Source organism: Petromyzon marinus, chromosome 5 (genome assembly GCF_048934315.1).
Source record: "Petromyzon marinus isolate PM22_M1 ecotype Great Lakes invasive population chromosome 5, UKy_Petmar_22M1.pri1.0, whole genome shotgun sequence".
Taxonomy (NCBI): Eukaryota; Metazoa; Chordata; class Hyperoartia; order Petromyzontiformes; family Petromyzontidae; genus Petromyzon; species Petromyzon marinus.
In genome coordinates this window covers 21,019,037-21,036,362 of record NC_133671.1, presented here as the reverse complement: position 1 = coordinate 21,036,362, position 17,326 = coordinate 21,019,037, and the positions used below count along the sequence as shown (strand labels likewise).

The 17,326-nt window shown below is 51.0% G+C and overlaps 1 protein-coding gene across 1 annotated transcript; it reads left to right on the top strand.

Moving 5' to 3' along the window:
- The first annotated feature begins 2,397 nt into the window (after positions 1-2,397).
- Positions 2,398-13,881, top strand: NDUFV1 (NADH:ubiquinone oxidoreductase core subunit V1). Its single transcript, XM_032947370.2, has 11 exons — positions 2,398-2,559; positions 4,655-4,764; positions 5,283-5,365; positions 6,059-6,229; positions 6,781-6,964; positions 8,989-9,178; positions 9,692-9,904; positions 11,226-11,392; positions 11,912-11,993; positions 12,414-12,559; positions 12,811-13,881. The coding sequence occupies exons 2-11, from the start codon at positions 4,660-4,662 to the stop codon at positions 12,898-12,900; spliced, it is 1,431 nt and encodes a 476-aa protein (XP_032803261.1). The 5' UTR covers positions 2,398-2,559; positions 4,655-4,659; the 3' UTR covers positions 12,901-13,881.
- Positions 13,882-17,326: the final 3,445 nt, after the last annotated feature.

The window sequence follows — 17,326 nt, the reverse complement described above, 5'->3', positions numbered from 1 at the left end:
CATCCTAAATGGGCGGTGAACTTTGATGTTTGATGTTGAGACAGAACAATACAAACGAGACAGACAATACGAACGAGTTAGACAATACACACGAGGCAGAACAATACCAACGAGGCAGAACAATACAAACGAGTTAAACAATACAAACTGTTTATTGAAAAATGCTGGTTGTGTTAGATTGCCTAAATATAAATGTGTCGTGAACCCACCGCCACCCGTCACGTGAACAAATCGTGCCAATCAGCTGTTGCCTCAGCACATCGGTGTGATGGCCATGGGAACGTGAGAGAGGTCACAATGGGCAGCTTCGCACGCACAAAATCTGGAACTTGTCAACAAACTGCTCCAAATCCGCCTACTTCCCTTTTGCGATTTCCACTCCGTGTCGCTTCGGGAAACACAAGACTGTAGTTTCGCAATTAGTATCTTGAGTGTTTATATATATTTTTTTTTTGGGGGGGGGGAGGGTGGATTTTGGTAAATAAATTACGCGGCTTTCAGAGCGATGCCGATTCCACAACGAGTTGGAGATATCGCGTGGGTGCACTGCGTGGAATGCTTAATAACAGTGGAAGAAGAAAAATCTTCATATTTTCATACACGGGCTCATTGTGATTCGTTTGTTGTCTCGGATTGCGTGGAGGCGTTGAAGTCATACAGAGAGCTACGGAGCCTCCACCACCCAGCACATCCGGACGAATAGAGTTGTAACGTGTTGGAGTGGGAATTGCCGATGGAATTATTTTTCTTCAGCAAAACCGGTTATATCGTTTTAACACGCAGTAGGCTTTCCCGACCAATATCATCCATAATACAGGGTTTCTTTTTAGGTTAGATCGCGTAAATATAAATGTGTCGTTAAACCAGCCACCACGGCCAATAAGTAAGATTGTAAATGTTGTGGATTTGCTCTCCAACACGCCGGTGTGCTGCACCAGTAACGAATTGGCACGTTCTGTTTACGTGACAAACCTTATTCTGCCTATGAAATACTCTATCGCTCGTGGGTACACTATATGAATGTTGGGTAACTTGTCATGATGTATGTATGTTGAACTTATTTAGCACCGTAGATAGCCAGCCATTGGATATTGGGGGCCGTCCATAAATGACGTCAAGCGATTTTGGACGATTTTTCACCCCCCCCCCCTTCGTCACACGGCGTCACAAAAAGTCAGACCCCCCCCCCCCCCAAATAAAACATGCTTCAAATCGCTTTACACTATTGTCATTGTAGTGCGTATTTAATGTGGCGCTGCACTCTGATGTTGTAGGAGAAAACATTAACTAAAAAGTATACTTAATTAAGTAGAACGTGATGATGATTGCTTGTGTTGCAGTCGAAACGTCGTGAGAATTTTATTGTTTTTTATATATTTTTTTATTTTTTTATTGTTTCCCTTCTACGTGACTTTACCGAAAGAACCAAGAATATTAATATAACTAGAACGTGTTGTCTATATTTATTTAAAGTTGCGCATTTTGATGTGACGCCACATTTCTCAAACCCCCCTTCTCATGTCACACATCGTCTCAAATGTTTGATCCCACCCTCTCCCCTAGGTGCGTGACGTCATTTATGGACGGCCCCTCATGCATTATCCCATGGCTGTCGGGTACACTGATTATTGAGTGGCCTGTGATGTTTTGGTACACCCTATGCATCAAGGGTACTCTGCTTGTGAAACACCCTGTCTCCCGGGGTATACGTTGTGATTTCTGGGTACCCTGTGTATCTAGCGAACTCTTGTTTATATAATACGACGTGTCTTTGGGTAACGATGGGTTTGGATTTTTTTCGTACACGATAGGTGTTTTGTGTACACGATGATTTTGGGTACATGGTGTTTTTTTGGGGACACGATGGGTTTTCTGGGGTACACGCTAGGGTTTTTTTGGGGTACACGATGGGTTTTTTTTGGGTACACGATGGGGTTTTTTTGGGTACACGATGGGGTTTTTTGGGTACACGATGGGTTTTTTGGGTACACGATGGGTTTTTTTGGGTACACGATGGGTTTTTTGGGTACACGATGGGTTTTTTTGGGTACACGATGGGTTTTTTTGGGGTACACAATTGTTTTTGTGGGTACACGATGGGTTTTTTTGGGGTACACAATTGTTTTTGTGGGTACACGATGGGTTTTTTGGGGTACACGATGGGGTTTTTTGGGTACACGATGGGTTTTTTTGGGGTACACGATGGGTTTTTTTGGGTACACGATTGTTTTTTTTTGGTACACGATGGGTTTTTTGGGGTACACGATGGGTTTTTGGGGTACACGATGGGGTTTTTGGGGGTACACGATTGTTTTTTGGGTACACGATGGGTTTTTTGGGTACACGATTGTTTTTATAGGATAATGATGATTTGTTTTTGGGGTACCCACTGCCTCTCCCCGCGTCACCATTACGCCCCCACTAGGTAACCGCCTGCGTCGACTCGCCCGCCTTGCCGCGCCTCCATTCGGAGAGCGCTTCCCGGCACCCAGACCTCAATCCCTTTCCCCTTCTCCCTGCGCCGTCTTTGTCTCTCCTGCCTCCAGAGACACCGCACAGGTGAGAGACCCTCGCCTGCTGAGCCACACAGACCCCGGTTGAACCCCTGAGCCTGGACCCGGGACGGTGACACCTTGAGAGGTCAAACGGGGGGCGCCTGTGGCCTAGCTAGGCGGAGTCTTTGGCGCGCCTTTACAAGAGGCGATTTTCAACAGTGCATTAAATACACTTACCTACACCCGTAGTTATCGTTAATATTGTGCGTGTTTTAGTTTTTTTAAATCGTAGAATAGAGTTTATTGTTAAACTAAAGTACGTTGAGGCGAATGTTGTGTGACTCGGGCCTAGCTTTTTAAGGCTCGCACCTAGTGGCCTTTGAAACGCCTCTATTTATAAACACTGTTACGCCTGGCCACGTACGTCAAGGGGTTGTTTCGTGCCGGAAATGTTGTGCTTATCTATCGTGGGCGTTTATAAATGACCATCAAGCTGTAGTGTAAACATAAAATGAGTATAAGCATCAATTGAGTACAGCTCTGAGGGGAATTCTCCCCCCCCCCCCTCATGTCGCGTTACACAACACGGTTTTTTGACTTAATTAGGCTCAACATGTTCATTGTAGCGTTTTAAAAGGCCAATGAGCTTTTTAAAACGTTTAAATGTGCTTTATTGGCGTTTGCACCTGGTTGAACAATGAATTGCTTGTAAACAACGCTGATGTCTCGCGGGTTACTTCAGGGATATAACTTAAATCACTTCCAGAGTTTAAGGGATATCCTGAATCATGGTTATCGTTCATTCCCGAGGCACGCTAACGACTTTACGAATCGACACGTTTTAATCATCATTGTTCATTCTGTCTTGTTTGATGGGCAAGAGTTGGGTATTTCAAACAGTGGTTATCTGTAGTAAAGGTTTTTGGGTTAGATCGCGTTTATTTATAAATGTGTCGTAACCCTCCACCACCCGACACGGCCAATCAGCAAAAAAAAGTCTCACGTTGACAAAAGACAAATAATTCACTACTTTAGCCCACCGGTGTGTTGAAGAGTGAATCCACATTTACAGTTTGAGTACGACGTTTCGCTGGTAAATACATCCAACATCATCAAGCAATTCGCCAGAATGGTAAAGCCCTCGCTTGCTCCCGGTTTTATATAGAGCAGCAGGGTGACGTCATCACTTAAGTCATCAGGTGCAGTGATTAGAGGCGGAGGGGGGTATTGTAATTATATAATCGATTAGTAATCAGTCATTGGTTATGATTAGTAGTGAGTTGCTGATTAGTAATTCTTTAAATCAAAATGTAATGTGTATTATTTAATAATACGCTTCCAGATGATCTGGTAACCACTTAAGGCATTTCCCGTCCATGAGCTGTTTTTTTGCACAAACGTGAAAACAGCAGTCAAAAGTCGCTTAGCAATAAGATTTAGATTTTAAAAAGTCATTTTCCCACGTGTTAAATTTAAGGGAAACATTGGGTCATCAGCATTGCTGATCATCAACATTGCAGCTTAGCGGTGATGATATTAAGAACCTCCCATCCAAGTCTCTCTCCATCTTAAATGTTTTTTTTTATAATACAACTGCTGTCTCCACAGATTAGATGTTGGTAAAGAAACCCAGGTCTCTCTTGCAAATGAGACTCACCTGGTCTCTTGAGAGAGACGTGTGTGTGTGTGCATACGTGTCCGCGAGTCAGTGGGGAGCGGTAGCGTAAGGGTTAGCGCGGACCCGGCGACCCGAGTTCGATTCCCGCTCATGGCCAACACCAGTGACGGATTATCTAAATCGGCCCTGGGCCTCCCCTGGGTCGGCTCAGCCTCAAGGGAGTACCTGCTGCGATGTGGAAACATCGCCACTGGGGAGACAAAGCCGGCCGTGCGTGGTGCTGGCCACCCACCCCCTCGTGTGCCGTGCCGGCCTTCAAAGGTGCTACTCGCTAACAGCAACTTGCGCCCAACAATCTGTTATGGCTACACGGGGGGGGGGGGGATATTTGTCTTTGGCCGCTAGTCAGCGTCCATCGGAAGGCTTGTTCGTGTGCAGCACACATCGTGCCGGTGGGCAGGAAGCCTTAATAGTTGCTCGCTAACAGTGTGTACGACCTACAGCGGGATGTTCATTATCTAGTTTTGTTTGCTCGCAACAGAAACCATGTGGACACTCCGCCCAGTGCTGACCTTGGGCATCAGGTCGGGTCCCGCGAGCCTGAGTCCAGTGTGCGTCGCACGCCTCAGCGCTGCCGCAGCCCCTGAACAGGTGAGACCTCCTCCCCACGCACCCCCCCTCCACCCACACCCTCCCTCACCCACCCCGCCACCCACCTCTTGATTGTTGCTATTGGCACCTGTTGACAAAATACCTGGAACCAGCCCCATCTCATTAGATCTCAGCAGCTAGCTTTGAGCTCGGACAGCGCTTGGATGGGTCGACCGCCGTGCATAACAGGGTTGTTGCACGGCAGGCAAGAGCGGAGCAGCACGGTCAAAATCCATTCCTGCATCTATGCTGCTCCACCACTCCACGTTCGCACCTCCGATTAGCACGATTGGCTACGCACGGTGCGAAAGAAGTTCAACAAACGTATGTACATCAGAGTTGCGGCCAAATAACCCCCACGGCACGCGCTTCTTGATGAGGCCCTCATCCAGCGGTGGAGCAACAAAGTGCTGTGCAATGTGCGATGTCAACAGTAACGGCGTGCGTGATGTAATGTCGGCGATGTTGTGTCCTGCCCCACCAACTAAATAAAAACCCTCTGTGTGTTTGTTCGATAGCAAAAGCCGAAGAAAACAAAGTTTGGCCCCCTGAAGGATGAAGACCGCATTTTCACGAACCTCTACGGCCGCCATGACTGGAGGTACTGTCACTGTGGCCTCGACGAAGCGCAGGATACAGCCTCAGCATCCGCAACTCAACGCAGCCGTCCATAGCACTGCCTCAAAATAAAACACAAATATAGCGCGCATAATTGTCTATGTGCTGTGAAGATGAGTCATTCCTGGAAACGCCGCCTATCATATTTTCGTATCAGGTCACAGTGTTGTTGACAAATGTGTTGAGTTATTTTTATTGTTTATTGTGCTCGCGCACCGCCTGCCAATGCAGCAGAATCACCAAATTGTTGCATTCTCTGTGCAGTGCGGCGTAGTTGGACTTGTCCGACTGGATGTAATAGACAGTAAATGCAATAATAACTATACAGGGTGAGCCATAGAATTCCCTCAGTTAATGCTGTGCAGAAACGTTTTTTAAAGGATTTTTTTTATTTCCTTAAGCTGCGGCCGCTCCGAGTCTATGTCCGGCAGGTGGCGCTAGAATTCCACGGACGGTGGCCGGCAATCTGCAACTCTTCAAGGCCTGCTTCCTGACATTATTTATTAAGAACCACCGTCCCGTATTCACATGCATTGCGGCTGTCGATCAATTGAGTTGTTTACCGAATTCGAAAAAAATAGCCGCTCTTGTTATTTTGGTTGTCAATCCCGTAAGAGCAAACACGCGATCATGCTGTGATTTGTCTCGCGTCTCGCGTGCGTGTGACTGCCGCCAGGCTGAAGGGCGCCATGGCACGGGGAGACTGGTACAAAACGAAGGAGATCCTGCTCAAGGGGCATGAGTGGATCCTCAACGAGGTGAAGGTGTCGGGGCTGCGAGGACGCGGCGGCGCCGGCTTCCCCACCGGCATGAAGTGGGGCTTCATGAACAAGCCCTCCGATGGACGGTAACCAGTGGCATATACGCACGAGACAAAGATCCCCCCGTATCATCATCACGATTCATGGGCGGATAGCCCGTAGGTGTCCACTGCACATTTTGTCCTTTCCACTTTTTCCTGTCTTGTGCCAATATGCTCAAGTAGTGCACATCTTTCTGGTGCGATACACACCGCACCATGTAATAATTTGAGGCTGAGTAGACCTAGAGGAGGCCCAGGACCAGTTCAGGTAATCCCTCACTGGTGGTGGCCGTGAGCTGGAATTGAACTCGGGTCGCTGGGTTCGTAGCACAACGCGCTAACCGCTAGACTACCGCTCCCCATGGCATATACACACGACCACACGTGCACGCGTGTCGGGCGGGCGCATCTGCATGCACACAGACAGGCTAGCTCTCAATGTAAACGGAATCCTGGGTGAGCATTAATTTCCCACCCCTGAGAGGCCATCCTCTAGTAATAACCCTTCCACTCGTCATTGGTTACCCACCACGTGACTCGTGTGCTCGTGCATTGGGCCATCTGGGTAAGAAACAAAAATTCCTGCAACCTTTCAGGCCCAAGTACCTGGTGGTGAATGCAGACGAGGGCGAGCCCGGCACATGCAAGGACCGAGAGATCATGCGCCACGACCCGCACAAGCTGATCGAGGGCTGCCTGGTGGCGGGACGCGCCATGGGTGCGCGCGCCGCCTATATTTACATCCGCGGCGAGTTCTACAACGAGGCGTCCAACTTACAGGTTTGTGCGTCCCAGCCAACGTATTTACCCCATGGCGGTGTGCGCCACAAACTCCTGCCGGATGGCGGTGGCGTACACCTGCACGCCTGAAATAAAAACCTCTTAACTGTTGCGGGCTGTGAACATAATTTCTCTGTATACCTTTTTTCGTGGTCGGTTTTTACTCTGAAATATCGATCGAGTTGTTATCGTACCGTGAAGGTGTTTCTTTGGCATTATCCTTTGCCACAGCTTCGTGCCGCGGTCGTGTACTACAATCGCGTGCTGCATCAAACCTCTTGGCACAGCTATATTGTGGTCTCACTAGCAACCTCTAGCAGTTCCTGTGTATGTACAGTTTCCGAGTCTGTTCAATAATTCATTTATGTAAGCTCAATGCCAAATAAAAAAATAGTTTTTAAGACTCCTCAAAATTTTTTGTATTTGAAAACGGTTCCAGTTTTGTAATGTTTAACAGATCAGAAACACAGACACTGATAAAGAATAAGAGACAGAGCGGTGCGTCGATGGATGATTTTGCAAATCGGTGGCTGTTAAGCAAAGTGGGCTTTGGGCAGGACACATCACTCGGTGAGATTACGGGTGATTGATGAGACCCGTGATGGTGTGGCAGCCGATGGAAAGGACACTCGAGGAGGATCCCACCACAGTGATGGAGCTACGAGATCAGTTGATGTGCAGAAGTGAGGACCGTGACAGATGACAATGTTGCTGGGTGCATTGTGGGGCTCCGCGGTGGGGAGATGTTATCTCCCTCGCCTGGTATGAAGGAAGTCGTGGGTTTGATCACGACCTTGACACCTGTATTTTCAGAGTTTGCGTGTTCTCCCCGTGGTCACGTGGATTTTTCTCCGGGTCATCCGGTTATTTTTCCTCCACATTTTAAATCAACTTAACGTTTTGATGATTTGGCTGTTATACATTTCCACACGAAAACCCACTTCGTGGAACTATAATTTGTGACCTTTTCTCTTCTGAAAAAGTGGGCCTTACCTGGTAAAATTAAAAATTGTTTCGTGTGCCATTTCCGTGGAATAAATTCCGAATGCAAATGTAACCGAAACTGAATGAAAAATATAATATATCCTCTTCACTGAAGTCTTAACATGTCTCTTTTGCACAACTGATAATCAAAGTTAGTGAATGCTCACCTGCTCGAAACAATGCTGCATTAATATTTTACTGGTGGTCATTTCTGTGGTAACACACACATGAGCCTGTGGGCATTGATAATGTGAACACGTGGTTTGAGTGCACACAATGCGCGTGGGTTTTGTGGGTGTTTGCGTGTTCACACACGGGCTCAACTAATCTATGTTTGATTCCCCGCTTTGGGAAATCAAACCTAGATTACCAGCGGCAGTTAGCATCTGAACCTCCTCTGGGCCTTTCCTAGGTTGCAAACCTTAAATGAGTACTTGGTGTGTGTGTGCAAACATCAGCATAGGGGAGTCAAATGCGGTCTGGTATTGTTATGTCCACACCACCCCTTCGGGCACCATGCCAGCCTCAGTAGTTGCTCGCCAACATCGGCTGCCCCGACAGTCTATATTGGCATATTTTTTTGTCAAATTTTTTTTCCCAGTCGTGCTATCAGTGTCATGTCATGCGACACACATCTATTATTCGGATCTCTCGCAGAGCAGTGCTCCCCTGTGTTTTGTTAGAGAACGTCCACCTGAAGCGGATCTCGCAGAGCTGCCTCTGAGGTCCTTTTGAAGTGAACTCTGGTCCACACCAGGATGGGGCAGCGCTTTCTCACCCCCCCTGACACAGTGCAATGGTCTTCGCATGACACGCAAAGTGATAGTTTTAAGTCTTGGAGCTGTGAGTTTATCCAAATTAAGTGCAGTAATTAAGTGTGATGGGGGCGGCGGGGGTGGGTGGGTTTTGTGTAGTCATCATTAACTCACTACCCTAAAGAACCCCTATCTAATTAAAGAATCGCAGCAGTGCCAGCAGTTCAGTGCTCTGACCTCGACGCATTTTCGTGTGTACCCCCGTCTCGCCGCGTACGCGCGCAGCTCGCGATCAAGGAAGCGTACGAGAAGGGGCTGTTGGGGCACAACGCGTGCGGCTCGGGCTTCGACTTCGACGTGTTCGTGCACCGCGGAGCCGGCGCGTACATTTGCGGCGAGGAGACGGCACTGATCGAGAGCCTGGAGGGCAAGCAGGGCAAACCGCGTCTCAAGCCTCCCTTCCCCGCCGACGTCGGTGAGCGTTTTAGAGTGTTTATTTGCCCGCTGCTATATAATTTTCCACGTTGTGATCAGCCACTTCGTTGAGCTGCTATCATTTGTACGCCAGGTCGCTTCTGAAAAGTGGGCTTCACCTGGGAAGAGAAAAAACAGTTTACTTTTATTTGTATATTTTTTAAAAGTGTTTTGTTTATCTTTCTTCTACCTTGCACTTCTATCGTGGTTTTTGTGTTGTTGTAACGTTCTGACCCCGTGCCCCTACTGGACGTCTGTGAAAATGAGCTTCATAGCTCATCGGATTCCTCCACTATAAATAAATATTCTGAGCTCCCGTCAAGCCCATGTGAGAGCCCCTTGGCGCGAGCCCCTGGCTGGGCTGTGCGGGAGAGCGGGAGGCATGGGCGACGCTGCGCGACGTTCAGCGTGGATTTATGTAACGCCCTACCACGACCGCATCTTGAGACGGAGGCTGCGCGGAAAAAGGTGTTTGACACGTGCACCGGCACGCGGCTGCGGTTTTGCCCGTCAGGCGTGTTCGGCTGTCCCACGACGGTGGCTAACGTGGAGACAGTCGCCGTGGCGCCCACCATCTGCCGTCGCGGCGGGGAGTGGTTCGCCGGGTTCGGCCGCGAGCGAAACTCCGGGACGAAGCTGTTCAACATCTCGGGCCACGTCAACCACCCGTGCACGGTGGAGGAGGAGATGTCCATCCCGCTGAAGGAGCTCGTCGAGAGACATGCCGGTGCGTCTGCGTGTGTGGACGCGTGTGGTGTGAGCAGGGAGCGGTGGTTGCAGTGGTTAGCGCCCACTGCGCTACGAATCTGGCGACCTGAGTCCGATTCCCACTCGCGGCCAACACCGGTGACGATTATCTGAACTCGTCCTTGTGATAAGCCACACTGGGTCTCCCCTAAGTCGACTCTTCCTTAAAATTATTACCTGGTGCGGTGTGAATACATTGCTACTCGAGAAACAAAGGCGGTCATGTGCTGTGGTGGCCTTCGTAGGTGCTCGCTAACAGCACTGGCCCCAAAAGTATGTGAAGACTATACAGGGGATCTTTGTCTTTTTTTTGGTGAGCGGTAGTGTATTGGTTAACATACTACTTTACAAATCTAAATTCTATCTGTTCACGGTCAACGTCTTGGGCTTACCTAACGTAGACTCAGCCTTAATTGAGTACCTGGTACGGTGTGTAAACATCTGCCCTGAAGGAGAAAATAAACCTGGCCACATCGCCCAGCTGTGTGTGCCGTGTTGGGTTCTAATAGGCACCCGCTAACAACAACGGCCCCAACGTGTCTGTCTGTAAGGCTGGCCTTGACACTGGACTCATCTTACGGCTTGGGGGGGGTGGGCCCCAAGGCTGGCCCTCGTCGGTTCTGACCTTGAATCTAAGACTGCCCTGAATCAGGAAAATTTATGGGACTAGTGAGGGCGGAGAATCATTACCCACTCACGCAGCTACTCCCCCTCTCCATGCCTCCACAATGTAAAACACGGAATAGAATTCTAGATCAAATTGTGACCTTGAATCTTGGAAATTAATCAAATCATGTGGGGATTGGACAGGGATGATGGGGAGATGGGGGGCTGTGGAATGTTTATTCCGTGGGGCACCGCGGTGACGAGACGTTAACTCCCTCGTCTGGTATGGAGAAGGCCATGGGTTCGATCCTGACCCTGACGCCTGCTGTATATTTGGAACTTGAATGTTTTCTCCCTGCGGTCGCGTGGATTTCTCTCCGGCTCCTCTGGTTTTTACCTCCACATTTAGAATCGGCATCACACGTTTAGATTATTTGACTGCTATAAATTTCCACACGATAAGCCACTTCGTGGAGCTATCATATGTGATAGCCAGATTGCTTCTGAAAAAGGTATAAATATCTCAGTGAGCCTTACCTGGTAAAATAAAAAAAAAAGTTGTTTAGTTTTTACCACTGGCTCAGGGAAAACAATGGATATGAGCAACCTCGACCCATGAATCGTTACACAACTTACAGCCCCCCCTCCCCGTTGCCCCCCCCCCCCCCCCCACCATCGTGTCTCTGTGGTGGTAGGCGGAGTGCGTGGCGGCTGGGACAACCTGTTGTGCATCATCCCGGGGGGCTCTTCCACGCCGCTCATCCCTCGTGCCGTGTGCGACGAGGTCCTCATGGACTTCGACGCTCTCGTCGCAGCGCAGACCGGTCTCGGCACGGCCGCTCTCATCGTCATGGACAAGTCGGTACGTCTGTGGTGGTGACGGTGGTGGTGGTGGTGATGATGATGATGGTATTGATGGTACTCGTGATGATTGTAATGACGGCAATGATGGTGATGACAGTGATGATGAAATGGCTTGTTTGCTGTGGGGTCTTCACCCACGATACATTGACCACTTCTGCATTTAATTTGGCTAAATTCCACCTTCAGAGAAGCAAAGCTGTCGAGGTTTGTGTGTCATCCGATGACTTTCTGTCCTGTGGCAGGGTGGTTAGAGAGCGCTTTCCCCCCTACTGTGCGGACCAGAAGTTAGTTGAAGGGATCTCGGGAGGTAGCTCTATGATACCCTCTTCCGTGCGCTATTCTCATGAAAGGCTTCCTCGGTTCGGCTCGACGAGCGATGCAAATTTATTTTTCTCGTCTCTCGACGCGACGCCGTTGGCACAGTTGTCGGGACACGGCTGGGGGTGGGTGGGGGGGAAGGCGACGGAGCGTGAAGTTCTGTGGCTCAGGTGGCCGCGCGTTGTTGCTGGGTTCACAGACGGACGTCGTCAAGGCTATCGCTCGCCTCATGGAGTTCTACAAACACGAGAGCTGTGGGCAGTGCACTCCTTGCCGGGAAGGCAAGTGCACGCGCGCCCGCACACGCACTGGCCTGCCAAACAACCGCCATTCGCCGCTAAGTGCCGGTGATGTCGCCACGGCGCTTGTGCCAGGCTCTGTGCACTTTAAGGCCACATGAAGTGTCGAATGCCCGCTGGCAGGAGGTCACGGCACAGACCCAGGTGCCATGGGTCGACTGACTGAGATGACCGATTGATCCACCACCTGTGTCCCCTATTGTGCGAACTTGCCGTATTTTAGCCGTCCAGCCGCATGCACGTTGCGCACACCCACATGGGCACACACGCAGAGGTACACTCACGCACAACTTGGTCTGATTCGTAAGCCTGCTGGTGGGAACGATGAAGACCGTGGAATTGTTGAGTACGTTTACAGGAATGACGATGACAATGATGGTGGTGGTGGTGGGGACCACACAGGCACGGGCTGGATGAACACGATGATGTGGCGCCTGGTGGATGGCAATGCGCGGGCCGAGGAGATTGACATGCTGTGGGAGATCAGCAAGCAGATCGAGGGACACACCATCTGCGCGCTGGGCGATGGAGCAGCCTGGCCCGTTCAGGTGATCTCTCACTCCTTTGTTACTTTTTGCTTTTAAACATGCATTTTTTGATTATCTTCTTTCTCCCCGCTACTTTTCATATTTCAAATGTGCTGTCTGCCTGCTCGTTGTTTATGTCACTATATTAGTGACCACCCCCTCACACTCCCCAACCCCCCCACCGGCTGGCGTTGATTATGAGGTTCTGTCTGCAGCTGGCGCATGACTCGTTCGCCTCCCCCCCTCTCCCCTCCCACGCCGCTCTTCCTCAGGGCCTCATCCGTCACTTCCGCCCGGTGCTTGAAACGCGCATCCAGCGCTACCAGGAGGCCGCCGTGCGGAAGGCAGCGTCGTCGTCATAACCTCGTCACTGCCACCGCCCCGTTCCCCCTGCACCCCCCTTCTCCCCCCCCCCCCACCTGGCATGGCCGTCCATCAGCAAGCGGTGGGAGGGGAGGGAGTGGAGAGTTGGGGAGAGGGAGGGAGGGTGGTGGCACCCGCTTCCAAATTACGGAAAAGCAGAACACCAACGCACGAACGCACACGCATGCACACGTCCGTTGACCCAAATATGCACGATTCCAGGCCCTGGTGGAGAACGTGACCGTCGTGTACAGTGGAAAGAGAGAGAGAGAGAGTGACGCCAACGTTTTAGGTTTTCTTTCGCGGATTCTCTCCCGTGCGTGTTTATCCTCTGCTCGTCGACAGTTGCCCCCGCAGTGTGCGTGCGCGCGCGCGTGCGTGTTGGCGAGATGTATCGCGTAAGTAGAGCCGCTAGGGGCACCCTTAATTTCGTGTTCGTTTGGTTTGGGTTCTTTATTCCGGAACGCGCGCCCGGCACAGCTCGGCATGCACGTGCTCCCTGGACGGTAGCGATCGTCCGATTCCATCAGAGTGCCAAGCCGCGACTCAACCCCAACGCGGGTCCAGTCTGCGGTGCCGGGGGCGGTGTCAGCCCCAGGCTACTTTAACTCAGTTCCCTCCCCCACTGCAGCCACTTCACGCCCTGCGGTCATGTCTGATAAAGACGTCGGAACCCAAAAAAACAAATGGTTCTTATCTTGTGGATAAAGAAGCCTTTCAGCTGTTGGCAAGCCGTGCATGGCTTGATCCGCCTCGGTCTGTCCGACACCCGAGTTTGAAGGGGGGGTGGGGTTGTTTGGGATGATTTGTGTCCCCCCAAATAGGGGGCCCTGTGCATCCCCTCCATGAGTGATCGTGCAACCTGCTCCTCGGTGACGTGGGGGGGGAGGGGTGCTTTGTCCGCACGTGGTGATGCTTATCCTTTGGTTATTGACAGCTCTGGACCCTGTGCAATAATAAAACGGCGCTTACACACCGGCCCCCTACGCGCGCTGCTCATCCTCTTGGTTTTAGGAAGTTAGTGACCTCGCTCGAAAAAATAAGTCGTTTGTTCCTCGGTAACTTTCCGCTGTTTTGCTCGGAACAGCTGATGTGTGATCCAGATGCGGGAGCGCTTGCTGTTTCAACCGGCGATTCGTCGAATCCTGCGAGTTCTTTTTAACTTCTGAAATTGGCGATCGGGCAGGTGGAAAGAGGACTGCCCCACGCGGTTGCCTCGCTCTGCAAGGGATCCAAAGGGTTTTTTTTTATCTACTGGCTTGGCGCCTACGGCATCATCGGCATAACTTTCTGCTGTGACCAGCCATACGCTCGTTTGTCTCATGCCGAAATCCAATGGAATCGTAGTTCACCCGTCCGCGCTGCATTCCCGTGGAAGGGGCTGCTTGTCGGCAGACTGAATGGAGCGAATGGCAGGTCTTTAAAAAAAATCACCTAAATTCGACTTCCCTGCAGTACTGTACGTACAGTGTTTACGGCTGGGTCTCTGCTGTGGATCTGGCCGCTCGGAGCTCTCCCGACCATCGGGACTGCAGAACCTGAAATAAGAGCGTAGGTGGTCAAGTTCTTGTGTTTGGCCATACTTCACTCAGGTCAGTCCATGTCGGGATCCATAAAGCGCCCTCCAGAGGGAGGGCGCTTTATGGATCCCCCTATCCCAGGGGTCGGCAACCAAAATAACAAGCGACATTTTTATTCGATTTTGGTCTATGAATTAAAAAAATTCAATGCGTGTGAATACGGGGACGGTCCTTGATTAATAACATGATAAAGATATCGTTACGGAGCCGCACGCTGCCAACCCCCTGGCCTATCCATTATAACGCCTCGTGACGAAGCCTCCTGGCCACGTCCGAGGGGGCGGGGGACCCCTCTGTAAAAGCTGTTGCTACCTCTGCAGTCGTCATCACAACACGGTGGCGCAAATCGGGTTTCGGATCTTTACGAGAGCAACAGGAAAAAAAAGTGGAACAAACAGAAAAAACAAACGAATGTGGGAAGCCGGCCACGTTCAAGAGCCGTGGCTGGGTGGCATGGATTTTTTTTGTTCTCTGACCGCCAAGTTTAAACGGCTCCATTGACCGCAGGCCTGTGGCTGAGATCCGATCGCCCAGCAGCACTGCCCGACGGAGAACATGTGCTATCACGGCGGTAGCAGCAGCAGTCACAGCAGCGATAGTCCGAGGTTATTGGTGGAGTTGTGGGGGTTGTGTGGGAGGTAGGGGGAGGGCGGCATGGGGTTGAGGGACCACAGTGCTGTGGGGGGGGTGGGAGAGGTCGGGGGTGTAGTGGAGGGAGGTGGGGTGGTGGGAGTTGGTGTGGGGGGGGTGGTCGGCGTTTGTGTAACTGCCCGCACGTGTTCGAAATTGGTGCGTTGATTTTCCACGTGATTACGTCTTGTGGCACATGCTCTCGAGTTGGCCTTTGAGACAGTTATGTGATGATTCCACCCTCCACGGTTGTTTGGGTGCCACGGTGGCGAGATGTTATCCTGCTCGACTGGTATACAGAATGTCGTGGGTTAAATCTCGACTTAGAGGCCTGTATATTTGGAGTTTGCGTGTGTCTCTCCACGTGGTCGCGTGGATTTTTCTCCGGGTCTTCCGCTTTTTTCCCCTCCATTTAAAATCAACATCACGCGTTTAGAGTATTTGGCTGCTGTAAATATCCACTTGATAAGCCGCTTCGTTGAGCAATCATTTGTGGCCAGGTCGCTTCTGAAAAAGAGTTGTAAAGCTCGGTGTGAACCTTACCATGGTAAAATCAAAATAAGTTTAGTTTTATGTAAACTGGCACTCGCCACTGTCGACACGGCCACTGTCACCGCCAGTAACAACCACTTTAACCTTCCTCATCACCACCACCTTTATGGTCAGTCATTACACCATAATTGCCACAACAATAACGTTCCATCACCACGACAAAACGCGGTATCACGAATTGATCGCGACTCTTGAGGATCGTCATTGTTTATCGCCACCAACGCTGCCCCTTTCGCTGCCGTGACAGTTGCCGCCACGGTCACCGGCACCGCCGCCACGGTCACTCCACTCGGCACCACCCCATCGCCAAGCGGTGCCACGTTCGCCGCTTTTTGTCGCAGAGCTTCACGGTTCGATCCAAGCGGCCGCCCTGATTCAATACCGCGGGCCATGAGCATTCGCGCCGTCTCCTCCACGGTGCGTGAAGCGTGCCCGTGGCATCACAGTACTTTAAGTATGCCTTGTGGCGTCATTCGCGAAAGAGGGATGCCGTTGTGTGGCTGCGTCATTGTCCACATTTGAAAGATGAAAAACCGGATAATTATTAGATTGGAATCTACTTGGAAAACCGATGTCCTTCCCCCGCACCTCCGATTAGCTACGTACGGTGTGAAAGAAGTTCAACGTACATTGCCGCTGCCCCCCCTCCCCCCCCCCCTTTACTGCGAAATATTGATAGGACCCTCCTGAAAAGGAGTCCTGAGGCTGCTGCTGTGTAACCGAGCGTGATACTAAATACACCAACCATCACGGCCACTCCGACCACGATGGGCACCACCCACACAGTCTTTCGGACCATAATCTGGACACCAGAAACTACCGCCACCACCCAACCACCAAAGACAACGATCCCCGTGTAGCCTTAACAGACTGTTGGGACAAGTGCTGTCAGCGAGTGACACCTATGAAGGCCGAAACGGCACACGAGGGGGTGGGTGGCAAGCACCGCTCCCGACCGCCTTTGTCTCCCTAAGTGACGATGTTTACACATCTCACCAGGTTCCTGTTTTAGTCCGAGTCTACCTAGGGGAAGATGTCCAGCACCGGTTCAGACAGTCGTCATCACAGACACCACCTCAATGACGAAGCATCACGGTCTGCCACCACCACCAACCTCGGCACCCTCCCATGGACCCGTCCCCGAGAGGCCTCCGCTCACGTAGGATGTTTGTTACATAAAAAATCGAGGGCACGTGCATCCTGGAAACAACATTTCCGCGAATTGTGGCGCACGCACGCACACGCGCGCCCGCGCCACGCACGACACGTGCACGCGCGCGCACGAGGCTCGCTCTCAGTCGAAGGTGGAGTCCTCGTTCAGATGAAGGCCAACCCCCACCCCCCAACTCGTACGCTCCCCCCACTCATCCCCCCAACACCCCCGCCAACCACCTCGCTTCCACCTCCCAGCATCGGATACGCCGTCCTCACGGTCATCATTCGTGTCATCTTCATCACTATCATCATGGTTCGTGTTACCATTGCCCGGCGTCATCTGTCCCATCATCATAATCAACGTCATTACTGTCCTAATGTGCCATTATCATCAGTGGCAATGTGTCGTGGTTAACACCAGCTTCCGTGCCATCGCCATCCGTTTAAAAATAATCAGCAGCATCATGATATCATCGTTATCATCACTTGTCATTGCCTTAATATGAAT